The sequence below is a fragment of the Dermacentor albipictus genome, unplaced genomic scaffold, assembly GCF_038994185.2.
Source record: "Dermacentor albipictus isolate Rhodes 1998 colony unplaced genomic scaffold, USDA_Dalb.pri_finalv2 scaffold_11, whole genome shotgun sequence".
Lineage (NCBI taxonomy): Eukaryota > Metazoa > Arthropoda > Arachnida > Ixodida > Ixodidae > Dermacentor > Dermacentor albipictus.
In genome coordinates this window covers 1,932,015-1,954,664 of record NW_027225565.1, presented here as the reverse complement: position 1 = coordinate 1,954,664, position 22,650 = coordinate 1,932,015, and the positions used below count along the sequence as shown (strand labels likewise).

The window sequence follows — 22,650 nt, the reverse complement described above, 5'->3', positions numbered from 1 at the left end:
AGCCAGTATGGCTCTAGGTGACTGCTCATAGGCGGCGCCACCGCGTTCACAACATGGCGGCGCTTACGGAAAAACGGTGTACATACACAAGACGAGACTAGGTCACCGAGAGAGCCAACGGATTGTTTTATTGGAAGAAGATGCAATCATACCGAGATCGGAAAGCATAGCATGCGGGGCCCTGGAGCAGGACACAATGAGAGAGTTACGATCAGATGAGTGTGGCTCTTCAAGTTAGCAAAGCTGAGAATCCAGCTGTTCCTCAAAGTGGTCCAGACACAAAGCGAAGTATTATACATGGTAAAACACGTTTTGCAAGCCCAAGCAGGCTCGCACTTTGCATGCACCCTTCGGTCCTTGCTGGCAACCCAATCCCCGGTTAACCCCTACTGCCGAACGCACCTGGTTCAGCGGACAACTAGGTGTCGCCCTGGATAAGTAGGGGGAAAGGCCAAGAGATAAGCGCCAGTTTTGGCCACTGCGTAATTTATAATGAGAAGACGAAAGGGGAGAGGAGGCGGTGGGCTACGGCGCCCTTTCATGTGTACGTGCAGGTACCCTATGGGTGCCAATGAAGACGATGGGCAGCGCGAAGTGGCCCAGAAATTACCATCCCAGCTGATGTGGTTATGGTCGCGAAGCCATGCGCTGCGAGTAAGCCTGCCTTGACATTTTCAGAGGGCGGCAAGAAATTTCAGAGTCGCGTTCGCCTAAGCCAGCACCGGCACGACCTATACATATCTGAGTAGAATGCCAATATTTATATCTCACTCACCAATGCATGGTAATGAAGGATGGAGCGATATCTAATGCCCACGAATGAAGTGAAATAGATGCGAGTGCAAATTTGGCAGAGCACGTCAAGCACATTAACTATGACGCTATCAAGTGACTCCAGCGAGCATTCGGCTATAGGCGGCTGATTGAACGAATTAAGGATCGGCAGAACGCCATAGGTACGAAACCAATGCGGCCGTGGCGGTGCTTTTACCTATCAAAAGTCATATTTGCCTTTGGCGCTTAACTTTAAAGGACCTCTTAATCTTTCGCCATCGCAGCCCATGTTCATGTACTTGAGCACATTGGCGGCACATGGGCAGACGGACGCCCTCACCGTAGACGCCCCGGAAGAGAATCTGGCCAAGTTCCCTTACATTGGAGACAGAAACCGGACCCTTTTGGCTGGTAAGTCGATCGCGCAGGAAACCGTATTAAAGTACATGCGGTATTCGCTTCTTCAAGAAAACATTGTTAACATTGTTAACCTAGGGTGCTATAACGTAAAACTATTCCAAACTTTTCTATTCCAATTCTGCAATCAGCCCACCGTGATTGGTCAAAAACTTTTTTGGGGCCACCCCATTTCCCGTCTGTCATGCGACGTCAAGAAAACCTCAATAGCTCCCAATCTGATATGACGTGTACACACTGAGTATGCATAATTTGGCCGAACAAAACAAAAATAGTTATTTCTGATTCAACGCCGTTTTGCCATTAGCCCTCGGCTATCGGCTATTCGTCAAAAGTTTTCGGGCTGCACCCACTTCATCTGCCTCTCACGCGACTTCACAAAACCGCAAGATCTCACCGCGCCAAAGTGACGTGTACGCGATAAAGATGCATTAATATGCCGAAAAAAACTGAATTTTCTTCTGAATAGCCGCAGGCTGCCCTGTTCCGAAAGGAATAAAAGATGGCTGCCGCCGATCGTTCTGGCACTGGCTACTCACCACTAACGGAGAGCATGGGTTCATTTTCGTGTAATAAAAGTTTTTGCGTGGCCGTGTAACGTTTTCTAGAACTTTCGGCATGTTTACGACCTCGTTCTGCCAGCTCTTCTTTGCTGAGGATCCGATTTGGCGTCATTCTTAAGCTTCCGTAGCATGCCGCCGCAATTGTCGGCGAGCCACCGCAAGCTAAGTAAGAGAAAACGGACCAATCGCAGACGCCGGCTCCACCCTCTTCACCCGGTTATCGATATTCAGTGCAGTGGCTAGGCGCCATTGAATCCCTTTCCACTTGAGCATGCTCCTCGTCTCTTGTGAGCCAATTAGATAAGACGAGCCGCTCAGTGCAGGCAATGTTATTCGTTTTTCAAGCAAACAAAAGTAACCTCCTGTGATGGAGGAGAGCGTTTGATTGGTTGGCTCAGACAACCCTGCGGGTGAGCGTCCGATGCTTGCGTCGGTGATTACGCAAATTTGACGTCAGGAGATTGAAATAAAAATATATTGGAATAGTTTACGTTATACGGCCCCTATTTTTTGAAGTAATTGGTTCGTATTTTATAATATTGTTCAAAATATGTTGGCATTTTAGGAGGCGCAGTCTCCACGACCGCGAGTAATTGGCGACGCTAACCAGTTCCTATGCAAAGTACCTTCGTACGGCCCACCAACCCAAGTCATAAGATCCAACAAATGCTTATAAAACAATGCTCAAGATTGGCCTTCGTTTAAATGCTGCTGTGAACTGCGGAATAACTGTTTTCCGTCTGTCCCTCAGCAGGCGGATAACTTCATCCCCTAAGCGAAGGTACTAATTATCGGTGAAATGGGGAAATTTGTTCTCAAGTGAGCACGATGCACCGAACACGGAACAATATTTACGAAGGCGTTCACCTCGACGACGCACTTTGCAGCAGACATGACTACTGCCCCGGAGCGCTTACCGGATCTTTGTCACGAACTGATGAGATATAAGTATTGCGCGGGTGTGCTTCATGTGCATTTAGGGAGGATGGAGGAATGTTAATCGAGAAATCCTATAATGTGGCGTCCAAAATTGTGGAGGTCATGCATTCTGCGTGCCCTCTTTGATGGCACTCGTAATTAAAACGCATGCTTAGGATATTTTATCTTTTTAGGTTACGAAAGATAACTAATTTCTATCGCGTAAAATGCACTTCATATGGTTGTTATTTGAGCCTCCAGGGACACTACCCAGAAACTGCATTTGACCTTGTTAGTAAGCTATCCTGTTACAATATATGTAAAGTGCTAGCGCTCTTAAGAAAAGCCCGTCATTTTGTGACGTCGCACATGCGCTCTCGATCATCTTAGGTAATAAATTCTGAATGAATTCTCATGTCGGGTTGCTGGTTGTAGAGGGCGCTTTTGTCTTGGTGTTTCAGGGTATATACGTTTGTTTCTGAAAATAAAAATCAGTTGGAAGTCAGCGCTTGTCTACATCGTCCTTTTTTGTCCTCCGTCTATGTATACGCTGTAAGTGACGATTGATGCCTAATCTAGCCATGAGCACGCTATATAAATGAAAGAGAAAAGTTCAACTACATTAATTTATAACAGACTGACGCTCCCATACGATAATGAGTGACTGAGCTTGAAGAGTGGCAAGATGGACCAGTCCCATTAAAGGTAACCAGACGAGTATTTAGGATCAGCATAGGTATAGTAACCCTAACATACATGACTGAAGCCACCATGCAGGCGATTATTGCAATCAGCAAAGCGGAAACGCGAGTAACTGTAACTGAAATAGCGAGAACGCTATAAAATTGAGCCCAGTGCAGTTCAGGGAACGATTTAAACGTTAGGTTAGGAGTAAACCAATGCCGCTCAGATCCTGAAACACTGCAAATTTACGTTCGATCATTGGGCGGTATGAGACCCGCAAAACCGTGATCATGCAACACGAAAATATTTGTTCTCACTCTTCGCGTTTGGAAATAGAGATAATTAATTGATAAACTTGATGGGAAATACTGCCGCATCCTCATCAAATGCGATCAAATGAGATGCCAACAATACGAGACACCAGAGGCTTTCCACGCAGTAGTGCTTTGCTTTCTCTACAAGGCTACAACACATTTCTATGAGAGGGATATATTCTAGCTGCCGGATCAGTTGGGAAAATGTATGCACTGGATTGGCCACTATGAAGGAAAATGAACAAAAGTTTTAAAAACTTAGAAAGAAAGTTTCACTTTCAGTGCAGCATAATAGCTTGTCAAGAATTGTTGCGTATCACTTTCATTATGGCTCTCCTATAAGCGTGATGGCCGCAGTGTGCGAATATACATGTAAACATTCTAACCGTATTTCTTCGACGCTCTCTTAGGTACCTTGGATGTGCTAGACGAGTCCGTGGGCCGCGTAGTGAATGCACTACATGGTCGTGGCATGTTATCCAACACGTTGCTGGTGTTCGCCAGTGACAACGGTGGTATTCCTTGGGGCCTGTCTTCCAATACTGGCTCCAACTGGCCGCTGCGCGGCACAAAGGGCACCCTCTGGGAAGGAGGCGTCCGCGTGCCCGCCCTAGTTTGGAGTCCACTTCTGAGGCCCGGTCCACGCATTGTCCTGCCGCAGCTGGTGCACGTCATCGACTGGATGCCAACGCTCTACTCGGCTGCCGGTAATGAAGTTCGGGGGCATTTCCCCTAGAATGGAACTGAAAATTACTGAGAGCAAAAAAAAAAAAGTTCACGGATGAATGCGATACTCTCTAATGCGAAATTGGAGCACAGTGTTACACGTGTTTTCATTACGCAATACATGGAGGCAAAGGATTTTAGAGAAACATGTAGCAGAGTCGTCAATCGTTGAAAATCGGATCTGCGTGTCAAGCGTGTCCGCTTTTATAGGTGACTCGTCTAAGGTTTCGGTGGAATCGCTGGTGCCACGTGGCTTCCAGGAAGTACTACACAATTCGAGTCGCGTATACAATCTGAATACAAAACCGCAAACCATGACAATAGAAACAAGCGCAAACGAGACCAGACCAAGCAAATCAAACCAGCGCGAGCGAGAGCTGACGCGAGCAGACGATAGTACGAAACGGGCGGTTCGGCTAAGAGCACATAACAGGTTATCACCACGAAACATACGAAACAGGTTATCACCAGTCGTTGTGGTGTGAACCTATCCTCTTGTCCTTTGTGTTTTGACTGATTTTTTTCCTTTAACCATGTACCAACTGGCCCGGATTGGAACCCTTCTATCCTTCAGCACATACGAATATGCATTTAGCGGTCGGGTGGGTCCGGATGACGCCAGTTTGCTGCGCGCACGTCAGTGAAGGGACCGCTCTCATTGGTCTCCGCCGTTCGCTGTGCTCGTTCACTCGGTTAGACCCTCGCGGACGCCGACGCTCTCTGCAGGTACGGGCACCTAAGAGCTGCGCTCCAGAAAAACAGATTATCACTGGTGCGAAAGCGAGCGAGCCTACTATCTGTACTCAGTCAATACATTGGGTGCGACGCTGTAGAGGCTAGAGCTGCATGTTGCAGTGCATCTCTAGCACTACAACATAGTTTCCCTAATTTTTTGCCACCAATTGTGGAAAACTGTTACATAAATAGACTCAGTAACTAGCTAAAAAATTGTGATCCTTGAAAATAACTGCCTTATACGACTGCTTATACGTTACTTTAGATTAATTTGCTGTGCGTTCTTTTCCTTTTTTTGGTTTTTAAATTGCAGAACGCCGCGCGGCAGCCTCACGCGCATGCTCGCACTGCTAGCGCGCACTGAAGCAAAGACTGGCTATAGCTGCCCTTCTTTCGCTGTGTGGCTTGTAATCCCACTAATCTGGTGTGACGCTCAAAAGACGACGTCAAAAATTCATGAGAGGCAAATTTCCAAGTGCCCTGAAAAAAAAACACATAAAATATATATTAGATATTGCCAACTCAGTCGACGGCTGACATTCCAGCGACAGTGGTGGGGTTTCAATGGACATATGTCTAACATACCTTGCTGCTGTGATTCTGGTACACCGGAAACTCTAGTGGTCAAAATCATTTTGGACGTCTCTACTATACGATAGATTTTGGCATGCAGAGGAGCACGCAGAAAGTGACAAGAACTACCAGTGAAATTTTTTAGTCGGGTGGCTCGATGTGTTGTAATTGAGAAGGCTTGGTAGGATGCCCCAGAAACAACAATAATATTGTTGCGTAGGAAGACGCAGACAAAAAGCTATATACAAGTATATTTACAAGAAAATACGCCGCACTTGGCCAAGATGCAACAGCCCGCGCTAGCCTCTAATCGTCATCGTCTTCTCACAGCTCGCCTCTTCGTCATAGGAAATACTGTTCCGTACGTAGCACTACCCCCGGCGGCAAAAGCGCCGTCCCGGAGCGACTAAAGGCCGGACTCGTAAGCAGTGTAGTAGGCTTTGAGCCTACTGACGTGCACGACATCACTAGATGCGAGAATAGAGGACGAGGTTGAGCTCACAGGAGCGATTTCGTACGTCAGAGGCGTCACCTGGCGTAGCACGTGGTAGGGCCCTGTATATCGCAAAAGGAGCTTTTCTGAAAGTCCGACGTGACGAGAGGGCGACCACAGGAGCACGAGCGCACCAGGCGAAAACTGTACATCACGGTGGCGGGCGTTGTACTGACGCTGCTGAGTGGTTTGCGAGGCCGTCAGTCAAGCACGGGCAAGCTGGAGTGCATGGTCGGTGAGGGCTATGGCGTCGCGCGCGTACTCGCTTGTTGAGATCGCAGCAGGAGGAAGTGCCGTGTCAAGGGGCAAGGTAGGTTCGCGAGTGTACAGTAGGTAAAATGGAGAAAATCCGGCGGTGTCGTGCCGGGAAGAATTGTACACAAGTGTGGCATAAAGAAGGGCAATGTTCCAGTCGTGGTGGTCCTTGGAAACGTACTTGGATAGCATATCGGTAAGAGTAAGGTTTAACCGCTCTGTGAGGTCATTGGTTTGAGGATGGTATGAGGTATCAGCTTGTGTTGAGTGGAGCAAGAACGCACAATGTCGGCGATAACTTTCGAGAGCAAGTTATGACCACGGTCAGTAAGCAGCTGTCGCGAGGTGCCATGAAGTAAGATAATGTCACGCAAGAGAAAGCCCGCGACGTCAGTGGCGCAACTGGTAGGGATAGTTCAGCACAATGCGTTGGCGGGCTAGTTGGTGCGAATCCATGAATACTTTGTTTAGCGCAAAACGACACACACAAGAAAGACGACAGGACAAGGCGCTACTCTCAACCGACATCATTTTATTGCGTCACTCCTTTATAGACCGCTCAAACCAGAGGAACATGCGCAGTGAGCACCATGCGGTGGAGCCACCAACAACATCCGATCCAAAGAGCGCACTCATGCGACAGAATCCAAAAAACGAAATTCAGCGCTGTATAGCGTTAAGGAAGGCACACTAATGCACTGTGACTCCAATGAATTAATGAAAAATGCTTCCGATAACTCTCGGGCGGTGGTGTCACGGCTATTTTTCAAAATTGTGGTATCACGAAACATGGGTTTGCATTTGCATGTTTTACAATGCTGAGCCAAATGGGATCCCATTGGCTTCCAACTTCCAGTCGCTAGATTCTGACCTGAATTGATGGCATGTGGAAAAATCTCTAAACGAAATGTACACTTCTCTAATATTACAAGCTTTTAGTTTATGCCATAGGCTCAACATGAGGAAGATATTTTCATATTTCAATTATGCTCAGCACAACAAAAGATTTTAGGAGCACTGCTTCTAATGCAAGAAAGTTTATTACACCATATTCAATCAACAGAGGAAACATTGGAAAACACAGTCATCGTTTGAGTTATTGAAAAAAAAAGAAGGACAGAACTTTCTGAAGAGAAATCATCGTGTTGCGAAGCATTTTATGGCAGCTCCTCCTTTGCGCGTTAGCGAGCAAACCATTCTTGCTTCTCATAATTTGTTAGATTACGGTAGCGCTGCCTATCCCTGGCTTTTCTGGCGTATGACGTAAAGTAACGCTCACCTTTTTTGTTAAAGGCAGGTTTGCAATCAGAAACCAGCCTAAGATGTGGAAAGTGGCCTGCGACGCCCGGTGGTCGATCATTCTATGAGTGACCACGTGCCTCCACGCCAGGTGCAAGACAGATAAGCGGTAGCTGCGCCTCTAGTATATCGAGGGAGGGGAACTTGCAACTGCTGCGGTGATGTGGCCTTCGTGCCCAGATGATTCAGGAACCCCAAAGGAACCCTCACCTGAAGGAACCCTTACTTCATATCTATTACAGATTGGCTATATTAAAATCCTATGTTAACCTATCACTTGACACGCCTTACAAGGCCAAGAGAGTCAGATTTAAATTTCTGTAATTTAATCTTTTGGCAGATTAGTAAGCGTAAAATCAAGGTTTTGTTAAAGGGAACTAAAAATTTTACAATCACCCTGCGTGCCCTTGCTGAGGTGTTTCTGCGCAATTGTGTACACTCTCACAGGAAATAAACCATATTAGTTTTTATTGCGATAGCAAGTATATGGACACTTGAGACGCATTAATGCCGTTGGCGTCACCGTCAGGTTCCGTACAAAGTCAAAGGGCGTCAAAATTGTCCCTCGCGCCGTTTGCTGGATGTGCGAGCGATACCGTGCGAGGTTGAGCTGGCGGACGCGGCTCAATCCAACACCAACTGGAAAGGGAGAAGGCCTTAGTTTTTCGCCCTTTCCACTCGTACTACGTCCGTAGATGGGGCGGTCGCATGTGGTGGCAAAACAGTTCGCCCAGTCACGGCGATGTCGATGTACCACACGTTCGGCTGAAAAGACACCCTGCTGTCCCGCGGCATTGACATTCCCCGGCGCGTCTTTGTGGACGTGCATCTCTTCTCCGTTCAGTTACTCGTGTTTTGCGTGTAGCTGTGAGTGTTTCCGTGTCTGCGAACTTTAGAAATGTGAAAGGAAGGACACTGAAATGACGTGAAAAGGGCTGTGTACCGCAATGCCGCGGCAACTACGCCGGGGAAACGAAGGTGCCCGTGTTCTAATTTCTGAGGAAAGAAACACTGAGGAATGCTTGAATACGCGATGTGACGCAGGAAAACCTTTCGGTCACCGAGAATTCCAGGGTAAGCTTAATTTTTTGGTATAGCATTGTTATTTTGTAGCAGCACCAACGAGGCAACACACCGAAAGATGGGACAGAGCTACCGCCGACGTCGTCCGCGTTCCATCCGCGTTTCTCCGTGTTCACGCTGAACGCGCGCAGTTTCCCTAACTGCACCGAGCGTCTGTGACGGCGGCTCGGCAAGTTTAGACACGGGAAGGAGAGTTGGGCTCACTCGTCGTGTAGCGTCGGAAGTCGCTGCCTCTTCTCCATCACGCTACGTTTTTGATACAACAGGTTCCTGTTGTAGATTTGCGTTTACTTGGGTTTGCGCAATTGCATATCGTAAATTGGGCTCGTTTGGCGTGAACGCGGGGAACGCGGACGGCGTCGGTGGTAGCTCTGTCCCATCTGTCGGTGCATTGCCTCGTTGGTGCTGCTACAATTTCATTGAAAGAAGATATACATAGAGCTGTAGATGGCTCACAAGCCGCACTTCTATATGTAAAGTGCCCATGGGTTTGCTCATTGGAGGTAAAGTTTATTTCAAGGTATGCGGTTTGAACTTCACGGAGGAGGACATTATCCGAGTAGCCTCGCATACCGATCAAGCCACTCGCCACACCATCACAGTGCCACTATCTTAGTGCCTCTATGTGCGCCTTCGGCCGGACGCTGTGCCGTCGAAGTTCCCGATTTGTCCGAGCTACATGGCTAGGAAAGCTGCGTAAACGGAAGACCCTGACTCTAAGCGCGCGCGCATAGAGCATGCTGCCCTCCAGAAAGCCGTCGCTAAACCCAACGGGCCGTTTAAAGGAGCACGCGAGGAGGATAAAGGAACTTCTTTGAGTGAGCTTACCAACCACTTGAGGAACCAAGCGATGCAGTTTTCGGACGTAATAGAAAAAAAAATGAAACGCTTCTTCTCATTCACATCGTCGACGATGAAGCATCGTGGCCCAAATACTCTGTTTGCGTGAAAGAAGGCCAGTGTGACGCTACATGTTATGAAAGCGGCTTTAAGAAAGCTAGGCACAAATCTGCGTTGCCGAAATTGCTAACGGTAAAAGGGGTATCGTGGAACTCTTTGAAGGCAACGGGAAGTGGGACTGTGATCAGATGTGCAACTCAGTGGCACAAATTCGCGAGGCTGTTTGTTTACTCCTGTATCAGTTTTCGACGTCCCAAGCAGAAGACGACGCCGACTGCAGTCCATTTTTTGAAAGAACAAGTCGCTAGGTACCTATCGATAAAACAGCTCAGACGATACTCTGCTGATTTCGTGGTGTTCTGCTGCATTTTTTTCACTATATCACCCCATGCGTATGCTTACATATGCAGCCATGCCAGCATGACCTTGCTGCATCCTATGACGATCAGACCAGTGTGCTCGTCTTATGGCATAAGCCCTCAACAAGAGCATCAGAGCAATGCATGCCTCCGTTACATGACGAGAAAAATTCTTGACCTGAAAGATGACCAGCGCTTTGTCACAGTTATGGGAGACGAAATACATATAAAACCCAACTTTGACTAGAAAGGGGGCAATATTACCGGCGCTGCAAATGAAGCTGCAAACTGTGCGCATGTTCTCATGGTGCGCAGCCTGACGTGCATATTCAAATAACTTGCGCACATCGTGCCACTGCACAGAGTAGAGGTAGGGTTCCTGCACAAGAGGGTTAAATATGTTATTTGCGGGATGGAAAATATTGGTTACCGAGTTGTGTGCGTCGTGAGCGACAAGTCTGTGAACATAAAGCGATGTCCCTCTTCGAATCGCTTCCGTCTAACAGAATTGTGTATCAACGCCCGTCAGACCCTGCAAGGCCGCTGTTCTTTGTTATAGAACCGGGACACATACTAAAATGCATACGAAATAAATGGATCAACCAGAAGAATGACCAAGTTTGCTGCTACTTCCCTGAGATCCGATCAGATGCGCGCCAGTCAAAGCGCAATCAAACAGCCTTATTTACGACAATCGAGGATCTTCACAGCAAACAGTATGACCAGCTGCTGAAACGTGGCTAGGGGCTGTAGAGAAAAGCCTTCTGCCTTTCGCACATTGAAAGTCAGAACGTAAAGCTTGCCTTACAAATATTGAATTATTTCCTTACCTGAAGCGTTATGTGATCTTGGAGCAAAGCACAGCCTACTCTCTTTTGAGGCCACTGCTACATTCATTGAGAACAAACTCAAGTGGTGGAAAATTCTAAAGTTGAAAACTCCGTGCAAGAGAAAACGGCTGAGAGACCAGTTCCAACAACCAGAGTTCTCCGTTGACAACAATCCAAAAATCGACTTCTTGCACATGCTTTTGAAATGGCTGGATGATTGGGAAAACAAAGGCCTTGACAAGGGTACTCTGACAATGGAGACTCACGCTGCTCTCGAACACACTACCCATTGTTACGCTTGGCGTGTAACACGATCATGCCTAACCTGCTTAAAGATGCCTAACATGCCTAAAGATCATGCCTAACCAAAACGGAGGATAGATTCCTAATTTGGTATGGTTGTCTCGAGTGGTTGCCCGTCTGGCAGGCCCCGCACTGATTACAGGCACCTTTGTGTGTGTGTGGCTCTAGGGGAGAACCGTTTTCACGAACTGTGCGACTCTAGGGGAGAACCCTTTTCACAAACTGTGCGATTCTAGGGGAGCACCCTTTCCGCGAACTGTCCGACTCTAGAGGAGACCCTTTTCGCAAACCAAACAAGACCCGCGGGTTGTCGCCAGAGGAGGGAAGCACGTGGAACGTCGCCTAGGAGAAAGGATCAGCCGCCCATCCCCGACCAGACTCAGTGAATGTCACGTGACGTTGACGTGAGCAAGGTCCCGCCTACGATTTCAGCGGGCCTATTTAAGTGACCCCACAACGTACTCTTTAATACTCAACGTACCCCAGCTTTGGACGACATCTAAGAGATCGTCTCCTCTTTGTCCTCGTAACAACGTTCGAAAGGAAGGTGTCAGGATTCATGACCGCATATGGTGAATGCATGGCTTTTCTCCGCTCAGATATCACTTGGCTTTAGGTATTTTGGGCGCAAGTACAAAGCGTTCATTTTTCTTTAACCGTTTACGGAAGTTTTGAATACATTGAAGTTGTTATAGAGTGAAAAGTTAGCAGCACTAAGGGCAGGCATGAACTTGAAGGCACTTAAGAAGCCGGAATTGTTTAACTTGGCCAGAGCGTTTAACCACCAAATTGCCGAATCGAAAAGAAAGTCAGAGATCATTGAGGCGATCGAAGCGATCATGGCAGACGACGATGAACTGAAGGAACGCCTAGGGAGCATTGCGGATAAGGTGGAAGAGCATAAGTGCCTAAAAGAACAAGAAGAGCGCGAGCGGGGAGCATGTGAGGCCAAAGAAGAGCGCGACCGTATGGCACTCGAAATGAGGCACCTAGATATTGAGTTTCTGAAGGATCAAAATACTGAAAGACGTAGCACAGAGGCACGAAAAAGCGATCACCGAATTACAGACTTGATGGCAGCTTACGCAGTAGGAGGGGGCATATGTATTTTTCTGGTGCAGTTTGAGCGTGCGGGTGAGAAGGCAAAATGGCTGCAACGCTTGCTTACGTTGCTACTACGTGAGGTAGCTGATATCAATGCCCGCATGGGGAAAGAAGCAATGAAGTTCGATAAAATGAAAGCGAGCCTGCTTAAAAAGTATGGATTATCAGCAGAAGCATTCAGGCGAATATTCGGGGAGGTCAAGAAGACCAAAAGTGGGTCATACTCAGATTTCGCATACACCTTAGAGGTAAACCTGAAAGAATGGCTCAGAGAAGAGGGTGCATTCGGCGACGCCGAAATGACACTGCAGCGCGTTGCATTAGAACAGTTCTGCCACCGGCTGCCAGAAAACATCACGTATTGGGTTCAGGATAGGTGATGCATGGACACTATCACGAGAGCGGCCGATCCCGCTGAGGAGTACGTAACTCGCCGTGCGTTCGAAGGCAAAGAAGGTCCCAAGAAGGAGATGAATAAATACAGACTCCGCAAGCCAGAGCGATGGTCAAAGTCGAGTCAGTATAAATCAATTAAAGGTCAGATTCGGGGAAAAATAGTGACAACAACAGCAAGGGAACGGACGAGTCACCCGAACAGAGGGCAGAAAGGCGAAAGAAAAAAGCTTTCGAGGCAAAGAAACCACTAATTTGCTACAACTGCCAGCAAACGGGGCATATCTCCGTGGGGTCTCAAACTAGTGGTCATGACACTAAGTACTAGCGAGGAAAATGTGAACATGCTAAAACCGTGCCTTCGAGACCTCATGGTAAACGGTAAACCGTGTCGGGTGCTTCGCGAATCGGCAGCCACAAAATGGACGTGGTGCCGCCGTCGTATGTAGAGGAAAGCCAGTTCACGGTAGATCGTGCTTGGATACTGCAAGCCGTAGAGGACTCCAGTGTTTGTCTTCCTGTGGCAAAGATTCGCATCGAAGGCACTTTTCGAGTCGTGGACACTGAAACCACCGTCTCGGCACCTCTCCCATCACAGTATCCATACTGGTTTTCTAAGAAATCCGAGTATTTGCTACGACGTAGGGGAATCGGTTTGAGTGAGGGAATAGTACAGGCCTTAACTCGTTCCAACTCAAGGGAGCTCGCCGCCAAGGCGGTGTACAAATGTGCAGTGGTGGAGGAAACAGGTTTTACGGAGGATTCGCCAATCAGCACCAAACAGGACAGCCCTATAGGGGATATTGCAGAAGGTACACTAGCTAATGAAGAGGTCAAGAATGCACCGGAGCCTGAAATTTCTCGAGAGGCCGAATGTAGAAGAAAGTTATTAAATGTAAGCCCTGCCACATTGATTGCTGAACAGGAAAAAGATTCCACCCTGCGGAACCTAAGGCCAGGCGCGAAAGAAGGTGTGGCCAAACAGAACGGAACGTTCTACAAGAGGGCAGGCGTCCTATATAGAAAGTACGCCAGTCGAAAGGGAGTGTAATTCGACCAACTCGTGGTGCCGCGTCCCTATCGTTAAGAATAAATAAGTTATCATCTAAACGCCTACCTATTCTGAAGCCATTCTGAAGTTCTGCCAAAATGCCATTATTCTCTGCCGATACTTGAAGCTTTAATTTAAGTGCCTGCATTCCTGGTCTGTATATTACCGATGTTATGATCAACGGTCTATAGGAGTGAATTTTGTTGTTCTCCCTGTTACCTTTATAAATTAAGTTCATTCTACTTTGTGGCAAACTGTCTGGTATTTGTTTATCTGTTCAAGATTTTTCCACTGCTTTCACCAGAGTTTTCTTACTTGTTGGTCCTAGTTCATTAATCAGCCTAACGGAAACCTCGTCGACCCCTGTGGCTGGCGATGTTCTGCGATGTGGCCAACGCGCGCCCCCGCACTTGCCCTATCATCAAATCAATCTGGGATGTTTGTAGGGCGTGCGCAGTGCCGGTCTCTTCGTATGCGCTGTGCTTACGACGTCTAGTTGGCGTTGAAGCGAGGTATTCACGAATGTCAATTCGACCGCTGCAGCTGTTGCGATTACCCACTCCAGCATATTGACAGCGAGTTTCCGCGTTCATGGAGAGAGATGTTTTCATGTTTACCGGTGCGCGCGTGACACTATGTTAAATTAGCTAAACACGTTCGTGGGCTGGTTGGTTTGAATCCATGATCAATTATGTAAGCGTGACTGAACGAGGAAGTTCAAAGAAACAGACCCACAGAGGCAGTGCTGTTGCTGGGTATGTTTCTTTCCGCGTCCTCGTTCTGTCGCGCTTACAGATTATATAATTGTTAATTTAGTAATTTGGCAAGCCAATGTTTACAACTTTGTACGGCCAATAAAACTGCTATCCTTACTTCGCATAGCACTCTACTGATATGCTACCGCAATCGGTGCTTCACCTTCCGGGGCAACTGCAGCTTTTTTATCAACAATCTTCTCATCTGATCTTATCTGGTTACGCTGAGGCGGTTTAGAGAAGAGAAAAGTTGGCGAGCGACCTTCGAAAGGGTTAAGGAATGAGTAAGATGGGATTTGTTTGTGTTTTCTTCCCCTCCGTCTCTGTTATGTCGGGCTGCCTAAGTCAACAGTCAGATGAGGACATTGTGGGAAGACAAGTTCGACTATACCTGCCGTGGTTGCTTAGTGGCTTTGGTGTGGCGTTGCTAAGGACGAGGTCACGCGATCAAATCCCGGCCACGGAAGCCGCATTTCGATGGAGGTGAAATGCACAAACACCCTTGTACTTGATTTAAGTGTGTCTTAAAGAACCCCAGGTGGTGAAAATTAATCCGGAGTCTCGTGTTACGGTGTGCCTCTAATGAGACCGTGGTTATGCACGTAAAGCCCTATATTTTTAAGATCGAATATATAGTGCTCATAGATTTAGTTCTTATAGGTTTGCCATTAGTTGCCCCACAATAAAGTCATAATAAAGATTTTGAAAAAGTAGTGGTAGGATACTGTTTTATGTCAGACCACCTTAATTTCGAAAGATGAAAAGTATATAATTATATCAATTTAGAAAGCTCGCGATCTGATAACGTTATATAATGCGTCATATATTGAGCGCACTATAATAACGGTGGGCTTAGGTAACGATAACGGAGAAAAAAATTATGTCACACTGTTCGTTTGCTGTACATGCAAACCCTAAATCCAATGCACTGAAACCAAAGATCTGAAACAGTGTAGGATAGGAGAATGTTTTGCACTAACTGTAGGATTTTGCTGTAGTGCGAGAACAACGTAAATGCACGTTTTTCATTTCACCCAGGTGGCAAGGTCTCCGACTTGGGTGCCATTGATGGGCTCAACTTGTGGCCGGCTTTGTCAGCAGCGAAGAGCAGCGAAACGGAGTCTTGGCCTCGCCGTGAGTTTCTTGTAAACAGCGACAGAGACTCCGGTCTGTCGGCCTACCGAGATGGCGACTACAAGCTCGTTTTGATAGAGAAGCCTGAGGGGCGTCAGGAGATTAATCCCTTCAAAGACCCCGGGCTTCAACAACATGTCCCAACGCCCGGAAACAAGCAGCCTTGGTGTCACGACGTAAACACTGCGGCGGCTTACCTCGACTCGCGGATGACATCGTCGCTGTCGTGGAAGACACTGCAGAAAGTACATGGCGAAGATGGTTTGTTCATCGCTCCTGAAGGATGGCGTCAGCAAGCCATGGTGCATTGCGATTTGGCAAACGTTTCTGTCTCTGCAGTCGGGCTTTACCAGGGCACTTACCTCTTCGACCTGTCCCGCGACCCATGCGAGGTGATCAATCTGGCAACACAGCGGCCGTCGGTAAGGAAAGGAGCCACCGATGCCGGTACCACAGTCTAAGATTGAAATTCCTATGGTGTATTAGAAGGCGACTTGTACTAGTTTTCTAGCGATTTTTTATTAAGTTCGTTACTGCATTCCTTCATGATTATTCTTTAAAAGTATACAGAGCAGACCCTGACCTAAAACATATTTATTTCTCGTTCCTCTGGATCAGCGTTGACAGAGTTTTTAAATGTGAGCTTGTGTTAAGAATTATGTCACCAGCTAGGTTTACATGTGCCAAACTTCCTTAAAAGTTTCACGTGATTGTGGGTGAAGGAAGAGTGATTAGGTTAGTTGCGTCCTTGCAAACAATGTTATACCATCCTTTCTTTTCCTAAGATAAGTAAACACCTTTCGAGCACCTCATTCCCACCGATTTACACTCTCCTTTGATGGGTCCAATTGATGAGGCTACAAATGTATGAGAAAAGTGTTTGACCTTTGGTAGGTCACGTTTTAAATACAAGGTTACTTCTGGATGTCGTATTAACACGAAAATCATATTTAATTATACCTCGCCATGCCGAGAATGCGTAGCACTAGCCATCAATTGAACATATAAAGAATTGGCTGAGGTTTAACTTTTGTAAACCTAGTAAACACGAGCGAAAGGGCTGTTTGGCTTGGTTTCGCAAAGGCTATGCACACAGGGTTTCAAAAAAGTTAGGCCACATTATTTAACACACGTTACACACGCTACCGGAGGGTTTCTCCGTCAAGTCGCTGTGAAACCTGGCCGTAGCAGTCGAGCTTGCCGCCAACCGAAGGGTAGGTTTCATCAAATGTTTTTTATGAGTGTCATTGCTTGCATACACGGCTTCGTATCCTCCTTGTTGATCGTCTTGCTGAGCAACGGCGGCGGTTGCAGTAGCTTAGATCTTGGCACGCTTATGCGCTCGGTAAGTTTCTCTATAACGTGCTAATCTGGCCTCTCTTTGCTCCGGTGTTTCAGCAGGCAACTTTGCCTTTGCTTGAGAATTCGCAGCCTGCCGTCTAGCAATATCTACCAGATGATTGGATTCAGCATGTCGCTAGCGCTGAAGCGCACGCGCAGACGGCCCAGCCGGCGCACCATTCATGGCATGGCTGAGCAAACAAGCGCCGGCGAAGCAGTCTTTTAACTCTCTCCTAGTCCCATGGTGCTGCAGCGGAGGGTCTCAAGGCGAAGGCACCTTTAACGCCTCTGCACAGCGGATCACGTGGCTTGACGTCACACTTGCCACACTCGCGCTCCGGCGGGTCAAGTTCATTGCGACGCGATGATCTTGAAATACGTGGCGTAGTAGGGCTTTCGCTTTAAAAAACGAGTGTAAGTAGCCGGAAACGGCTGGATATGTGAGTATTCGTGACGCTTTCGCTTCCTGCCCTACTGCCGCCAAGTGTCATTCAACTTAACTGCCAAATGCTCCACCAGATATGGAGGAATGCCTAAGTTCGTTCGGGTGCATCATTTCGTGCGTTCTGCCGAACATGGCGGGAGGGAGGGCACGCGCATCAAACAACGTAATGTACTGATAGTGTTCAGAAGCTCGTCCGAGTGCGCATGCGCACTGTTATCCTTCTGAGCAACCGGATCCGAAAGCGGCCCGCCAGGCTCAATAATATCTACTCAGTGGCCGGCGTTGATGCCATAGCAGGGCTATGTCACGCGGTATACGCACCAGGTATTTCATCTACACGATGCAATACTTTCGATGCAATACTATAACAGCAATACTTTCGTTCAGTCCAGCTGCGTAGCCTTTTGCAAATTTTTAAAGATTGGCCAAGTTACGTGAAACACCCTGTAGAGTACCCATGAACGTATCCAATTCATATTTCGCAGCGTCTACTTCGCAGTTCACAGACCACAGTACATTTTCCTCGTCGACTTGTGCTGCAAGTCAGTGTAGTTCCAGGCTTTGATTAACATGACGACGTTGAAAAGAACTGACTAAATGCCTAAATGCTATCTTCTCAGCATGTGGAGTCGGACAATGGAGTACTAGTGCGGCTGGTAAGGTAGTCTGCGGTGTAATCAGATTTGTCCGGATTTTTACGTTTAAGCACAATAACCACTTCTCACACCATAATTGAATACAGGTTAAGGGAGGATGAATTGAATGTTGTAAGCTTTCAAGTATACGACGCTAGAGAACGCACTCGTCTGCACATATACGAGTGTTATATGGAAAAAGGTAAACTCGTTTAGGTGAATAAAAATGAGAGGGCTGAGGAGAGTCTGCTGTGCTACACCTGAGTTAACTGGACACATGGGCGATCAATAATTATTAGCACAAACGAAGTGTCAGAAGTTGGTTGCGAAAGGTTTTTTTCCAGTCATAAAAAAGAGGATTAAATTGAGACGGGATAGCTTCAAAGTGTTATGTTTCTGAGAAACTTTATCAAATCAGTCACCGCGATATATGCTGCTTTATTATTTTTACATTTTCTGCATTTGTAAACAAAAAGAAAAGATCCGGTATAATAGTATGTTGCTTTCGCTACTATAATGGAATTTGTGTGGCCTTCCACGCCCCTGTTTGAGTACCAGAGACATTGTACGTCAGTGAACCACTCTGAGAGCCGATTATGCATACGTCGTCTACGTATCATTTAGATGTGTGGTGGCCTAGTTTTGCGCAAATCGTATTTCGTCATAGTTGCTTTGGAAGCAAACATTTTATATAACTTCCTTTTTTTTCATAGGGAAATATGGTGTAACGTACGTCAGTTCTATGTTGCGTTGGCTCTATATTGACGGGCTGGTTGAAAACATCATGACCCTCGTGCTTCGCAGGTGGTCGCCAACCTATTGGAGAAGCTTGAGTTCTACGCAGCTGTTGCAGTGCGGCCGAAGGAACATGACACGAACCCAAGGGGGTTTCCCGAGGTCAACAACTGTTCCTGGGGGCCCTGGGAGGAAGTGAAGCAGACTTCCTACCACGAGTGTGAATGCAAGGGGAAGTCGCCAAGTCGTGGATTCTTGACATATGCGTCAACATATTTACTCCTCGTCGCGTTGACTGTAGTGGCCATCTTAATTAGTTGTCTCGTGCTTAGGCCATAAGACCTTTTTTCGAACTTTTCGGTAGCTCATTACTCGAAATACAAAAGCAAAATACATTCTCGGGTGTTGCGTATCAAAACCATCATTTCGATCACGAGGCTCGCTGCAACGGGAGGAATTCTGATTCAAGTTGACCACCTGTGGTTCTTTATTGTGATCTCAATGCACGATACACGGGTGATTTTGCATTTCTCCCACATCGGAATGCGGCCGCCGGGGCAAGGATTTCATCCCGCACCCTCGGGCTTAGCATCGCAACACCAAAGTCCCTACGCCACCACACCGGTTCATGACTAGAACTACGAGTGCAGACATTCACCACCTTTAAGTGATTTGGACAGTCACAACTGCATCGCTTGGTGCAAGGTACAAAACGATTCGACGCCGTGTTCGTCTAGCGGGGCGTGGTTCTTTTCATGCGCTAAGTGTGCGCACCTTGTACAGTTTTCGAGGGTGTCTCATGCAGCGGCGCTAATAAGCACATACGCTGAGCATAGGGCCGTTGCAGTACCAATGTGCTGTTTAAGCTGCGCACTCTGTTGATCTAATCTACGAAACGTGTGGTTTTGACAGTGTATGTTATCCGAACCATTTTTGCATAGATGTTTCGAAGAGTCAGTTAAATATAAGAGAGCGGAAGAGTATTATTCAAAAATGATGTCTAAGCAGCAAACAGCCCTTTTATCCCTTGACAAAACATATGAGGGGTTGATGCGCAGAAAGCATTTATTTAGACTATAAGCAGTCTTTACTTATGGGTCCTGATCTGCCCAGCCCCCCCCCCCCCCCCCCCCCATTGAGGGAAACCTTGAGTAATTGCCCAAGCGCATATTAAATATATATGCTGTGTCAGAAATGCTCAAGGACACATTTTGTTATTTTACGTTGTTTAAACTCAAGAAATTTGTGTTATTGAATCGGTCTGTATGTGGCCAGAAGAGTCTTGAATAGGCTTGAATAAATGTTCATGTAAACTCGCTAGGCGGTAAGGTTGTGTGTACCAACTCACTGTTCGCTTGATGGCGCACTTAGGTAAACGTTACATGAGTCACTTGAGGAGCAGGAATTCTGTAGAGATTTATGATTTATGTGTGTGGCTGGAGAAAACCCATTGTGAAACATGGAATGTGATTAAGAAAGTACATGGTGGCGAAGCATTATCGAAAAGCTGTGGCTTTCAATGGCACAATACATTCGCGGGGGGGGGGGGGTAGGCGAGGCGAGATTGGGTGCAAAACGATTCCAGGGTCGGCCACCTGTCAGTGCCACATAGCAGTAAACGGAGCACGTGTAAGGCGGTTGTCAAATAAAGATCACCGTGTTTCGGAACCAATGATAACAGAACAACTGAAATTGAACATGAATGTCTATCATCAGATCTTACGTAATCGTTTCCTAGAAACGGAAACGCAATAGCCGGCGAACAGAGAGATACCCGAAGAACAACTGCTGCTGAACTTTCGGAAAGCGCCAGATGTGATCCCACATATGTGTTAAGCATTATTGAAAGTTGGTTTAATTGCTACTAGTATCACCGGCAACAAGCTACAAGTGTCGTATGGCGTAGTGAAGGTGTAACTCCTCTAAAGAAGTTGACTCATTGGCTGCCAATGCCGGTGATGCGCTGGTTGGGAGGCAATATTGGTTGAAAAAGCTATTAGCAGATGACATGACAGCTGATATACGCTGGTCAATGTCAGAAATATTGACCAACGATGTTTCTAAGTGTCTACTTCAACATTTGTTTGTTTTATTGCATTGTAAGCTGATCATCGTATAACTGTTTCACTTGCGGTCGCAGCCCGTCATTTATGCACCTTTCATTGGGCTACTGGGCGCTCTTCGGAAGGACATTCTGCCAAACTTTGGCACACAAAATCCATCAGAGCAGTCGAAAGTGCACAATCTAAAGAGTGCAAAAGAAAAAAGTGGAAGCGTTTGGAAGTGTGAAAAGCCCGGTGGTGCTCCCGAGACGCCATAACCTTTCACACTTTCTCGCACAATAATTATTGCATGAGTGGCAGCTCGGGTTGTGAACTGAAATGTAGTGCTTTATATTGGCAATAAAATTTTTTTTTGCCTTTTCAGCATTTGTTTCCGTACAATGTTCTTATTGAAAGCGACAGCGAAAGTTTCATAGTGCGTGTATGGGGCGGGACTAATTTTTGAAGCAGGGCCACGCAGCATGTGTAATATTCGACAGTCAATCAGGTAAGCTACAAACATCAAAACCAAAGAAAATATTCATAAACTTTTTTATGCTAGAGGTTTGGCGCAGCAGGAATACGCACCCGCAGGACAGTAAAATCATACTGACATTGATGTGTTAAACCGTTTGCGGGAAGCGATTTGGGGGCTGTCTCCTGATGTCTCATCTGGACAGCGCTTCTCATTTGCCAATACGGCCCCTCACAACTGTATCGCCATGTTTCTTTGCTATACCACATCACTCATATTCAAACGGTCCATCAGTGCGTGGTTTCTTTTTCTTTCTGCATATGAAATTGCTACTGAAGGGAATCCATCATGAACATAAGGCACAATTCAAACTGCGGTGACTGAAGGTCTGAAGAGCACCTTAAATGGAATTTTTCTGTCGTGATAGAAGAAAATAGACATGTCCTCTGTGAGCTCACGGGCCTGCATTTTTGTTCTTGTGACCATCAGTTGCACGCAGCTTTCCTGAAATGTGCGCGCAGACTACGCCAATCATAACATCTGCTCGTGTTTTCGGGTTTACCCGAATTATGTTAATCCAAACTTTTTTTTAAAAGGAGGAAAAGCAATGGACTGGTACATTCTATTTGATGCGCACTTGTCAGGTTTATAGAATAAGAATAAATTCAAAGGATGCCCTTCATAACTTTTATATATGATCATGCACCAAACGGCAATTAATGCGAACTGCTAGCTTCAAGCTAGGTATTCGTGAATTGCTCGCATAATACAATGGTTATGTTCCGCCCAAAAGACGCCATTACCAGTGCACCGCAATTACATTGCCATTTGATGTTCATAATGATGAAAAAAGTTTACAAAAATCTGGCAATATTCGGTATTAATATTGCTTGTGTTGATGGCAGCAATATTATTACGTTATATAATATACAGTATTGCAAATGTTATATTGTATAATAAATTGCGCAGTTGACGGCAGTGCCGGGCACAGAGACGTATGGCCATGTGTCCGAAACTACATGTGCAGTTAGAGGTACAAAGGGGTCGCTTGCCAATGTTGTTAAAGATATCCGCACCTGTAGTGTTTCTTATCATATGGCATATAAATACTGCATTGTTACTATGAACACAAATGGCATACTTTGTATAAAGCTTATTGCGATGGTTACCTGTTCTAAAGAATCATATGCGCAATACATGTGCTCCATATAATAAACGCACATACATACAATGTGCTCTTATGTACTAGACTCGCCAACTAACTCACTCCGAGAGCATAATCACCTCTGCCCAGCCTGCTATTAAGTATGATAT

General features: G+C 46.5%; 1 protein-coding gene and 1 pseudogene across 2 annotated transcripts in view; both read left to right on the top strand.

Moving 5' to 3' along the window:
* The window catches only part of LOC139051405 (arylsulfatase B-like), a 170,507-nt gene extending 149,259 nt beyond the window's left edge, over positions 1-21,248 (top strand). For both annotated transcript variants that reach the window (XM_070528426.1, XM_070528425.1), the window contains 4 exons: positions 1,059-1,185; positions 4,081-4,377; positions 15,568-16,085; positions 18,889-21,248. In XM_070528426.1, coding sequence (XP_070384527.1) covers positions 1,059-1,185; positions 4,081-4,377; positions 15,568-16,085; positions 18,889-19,158 — 1,212 coding nt within the window. In that variant the 3' untranslated portion in view covers positions 19,159-21,248. The remainder of the gene's footprint in view (positions 1-1,058; positions 1,186-4,080; positions 4,378-15,567; positions 16,086-18,888) is intronic.
* LOC139051289 (uncharacterized) lies at positions 6,442-10,340 on the top strand (annotated as a pseudogene).
* Positions 21,249-22,650: the final 1,402 nt, after the last annotated feature.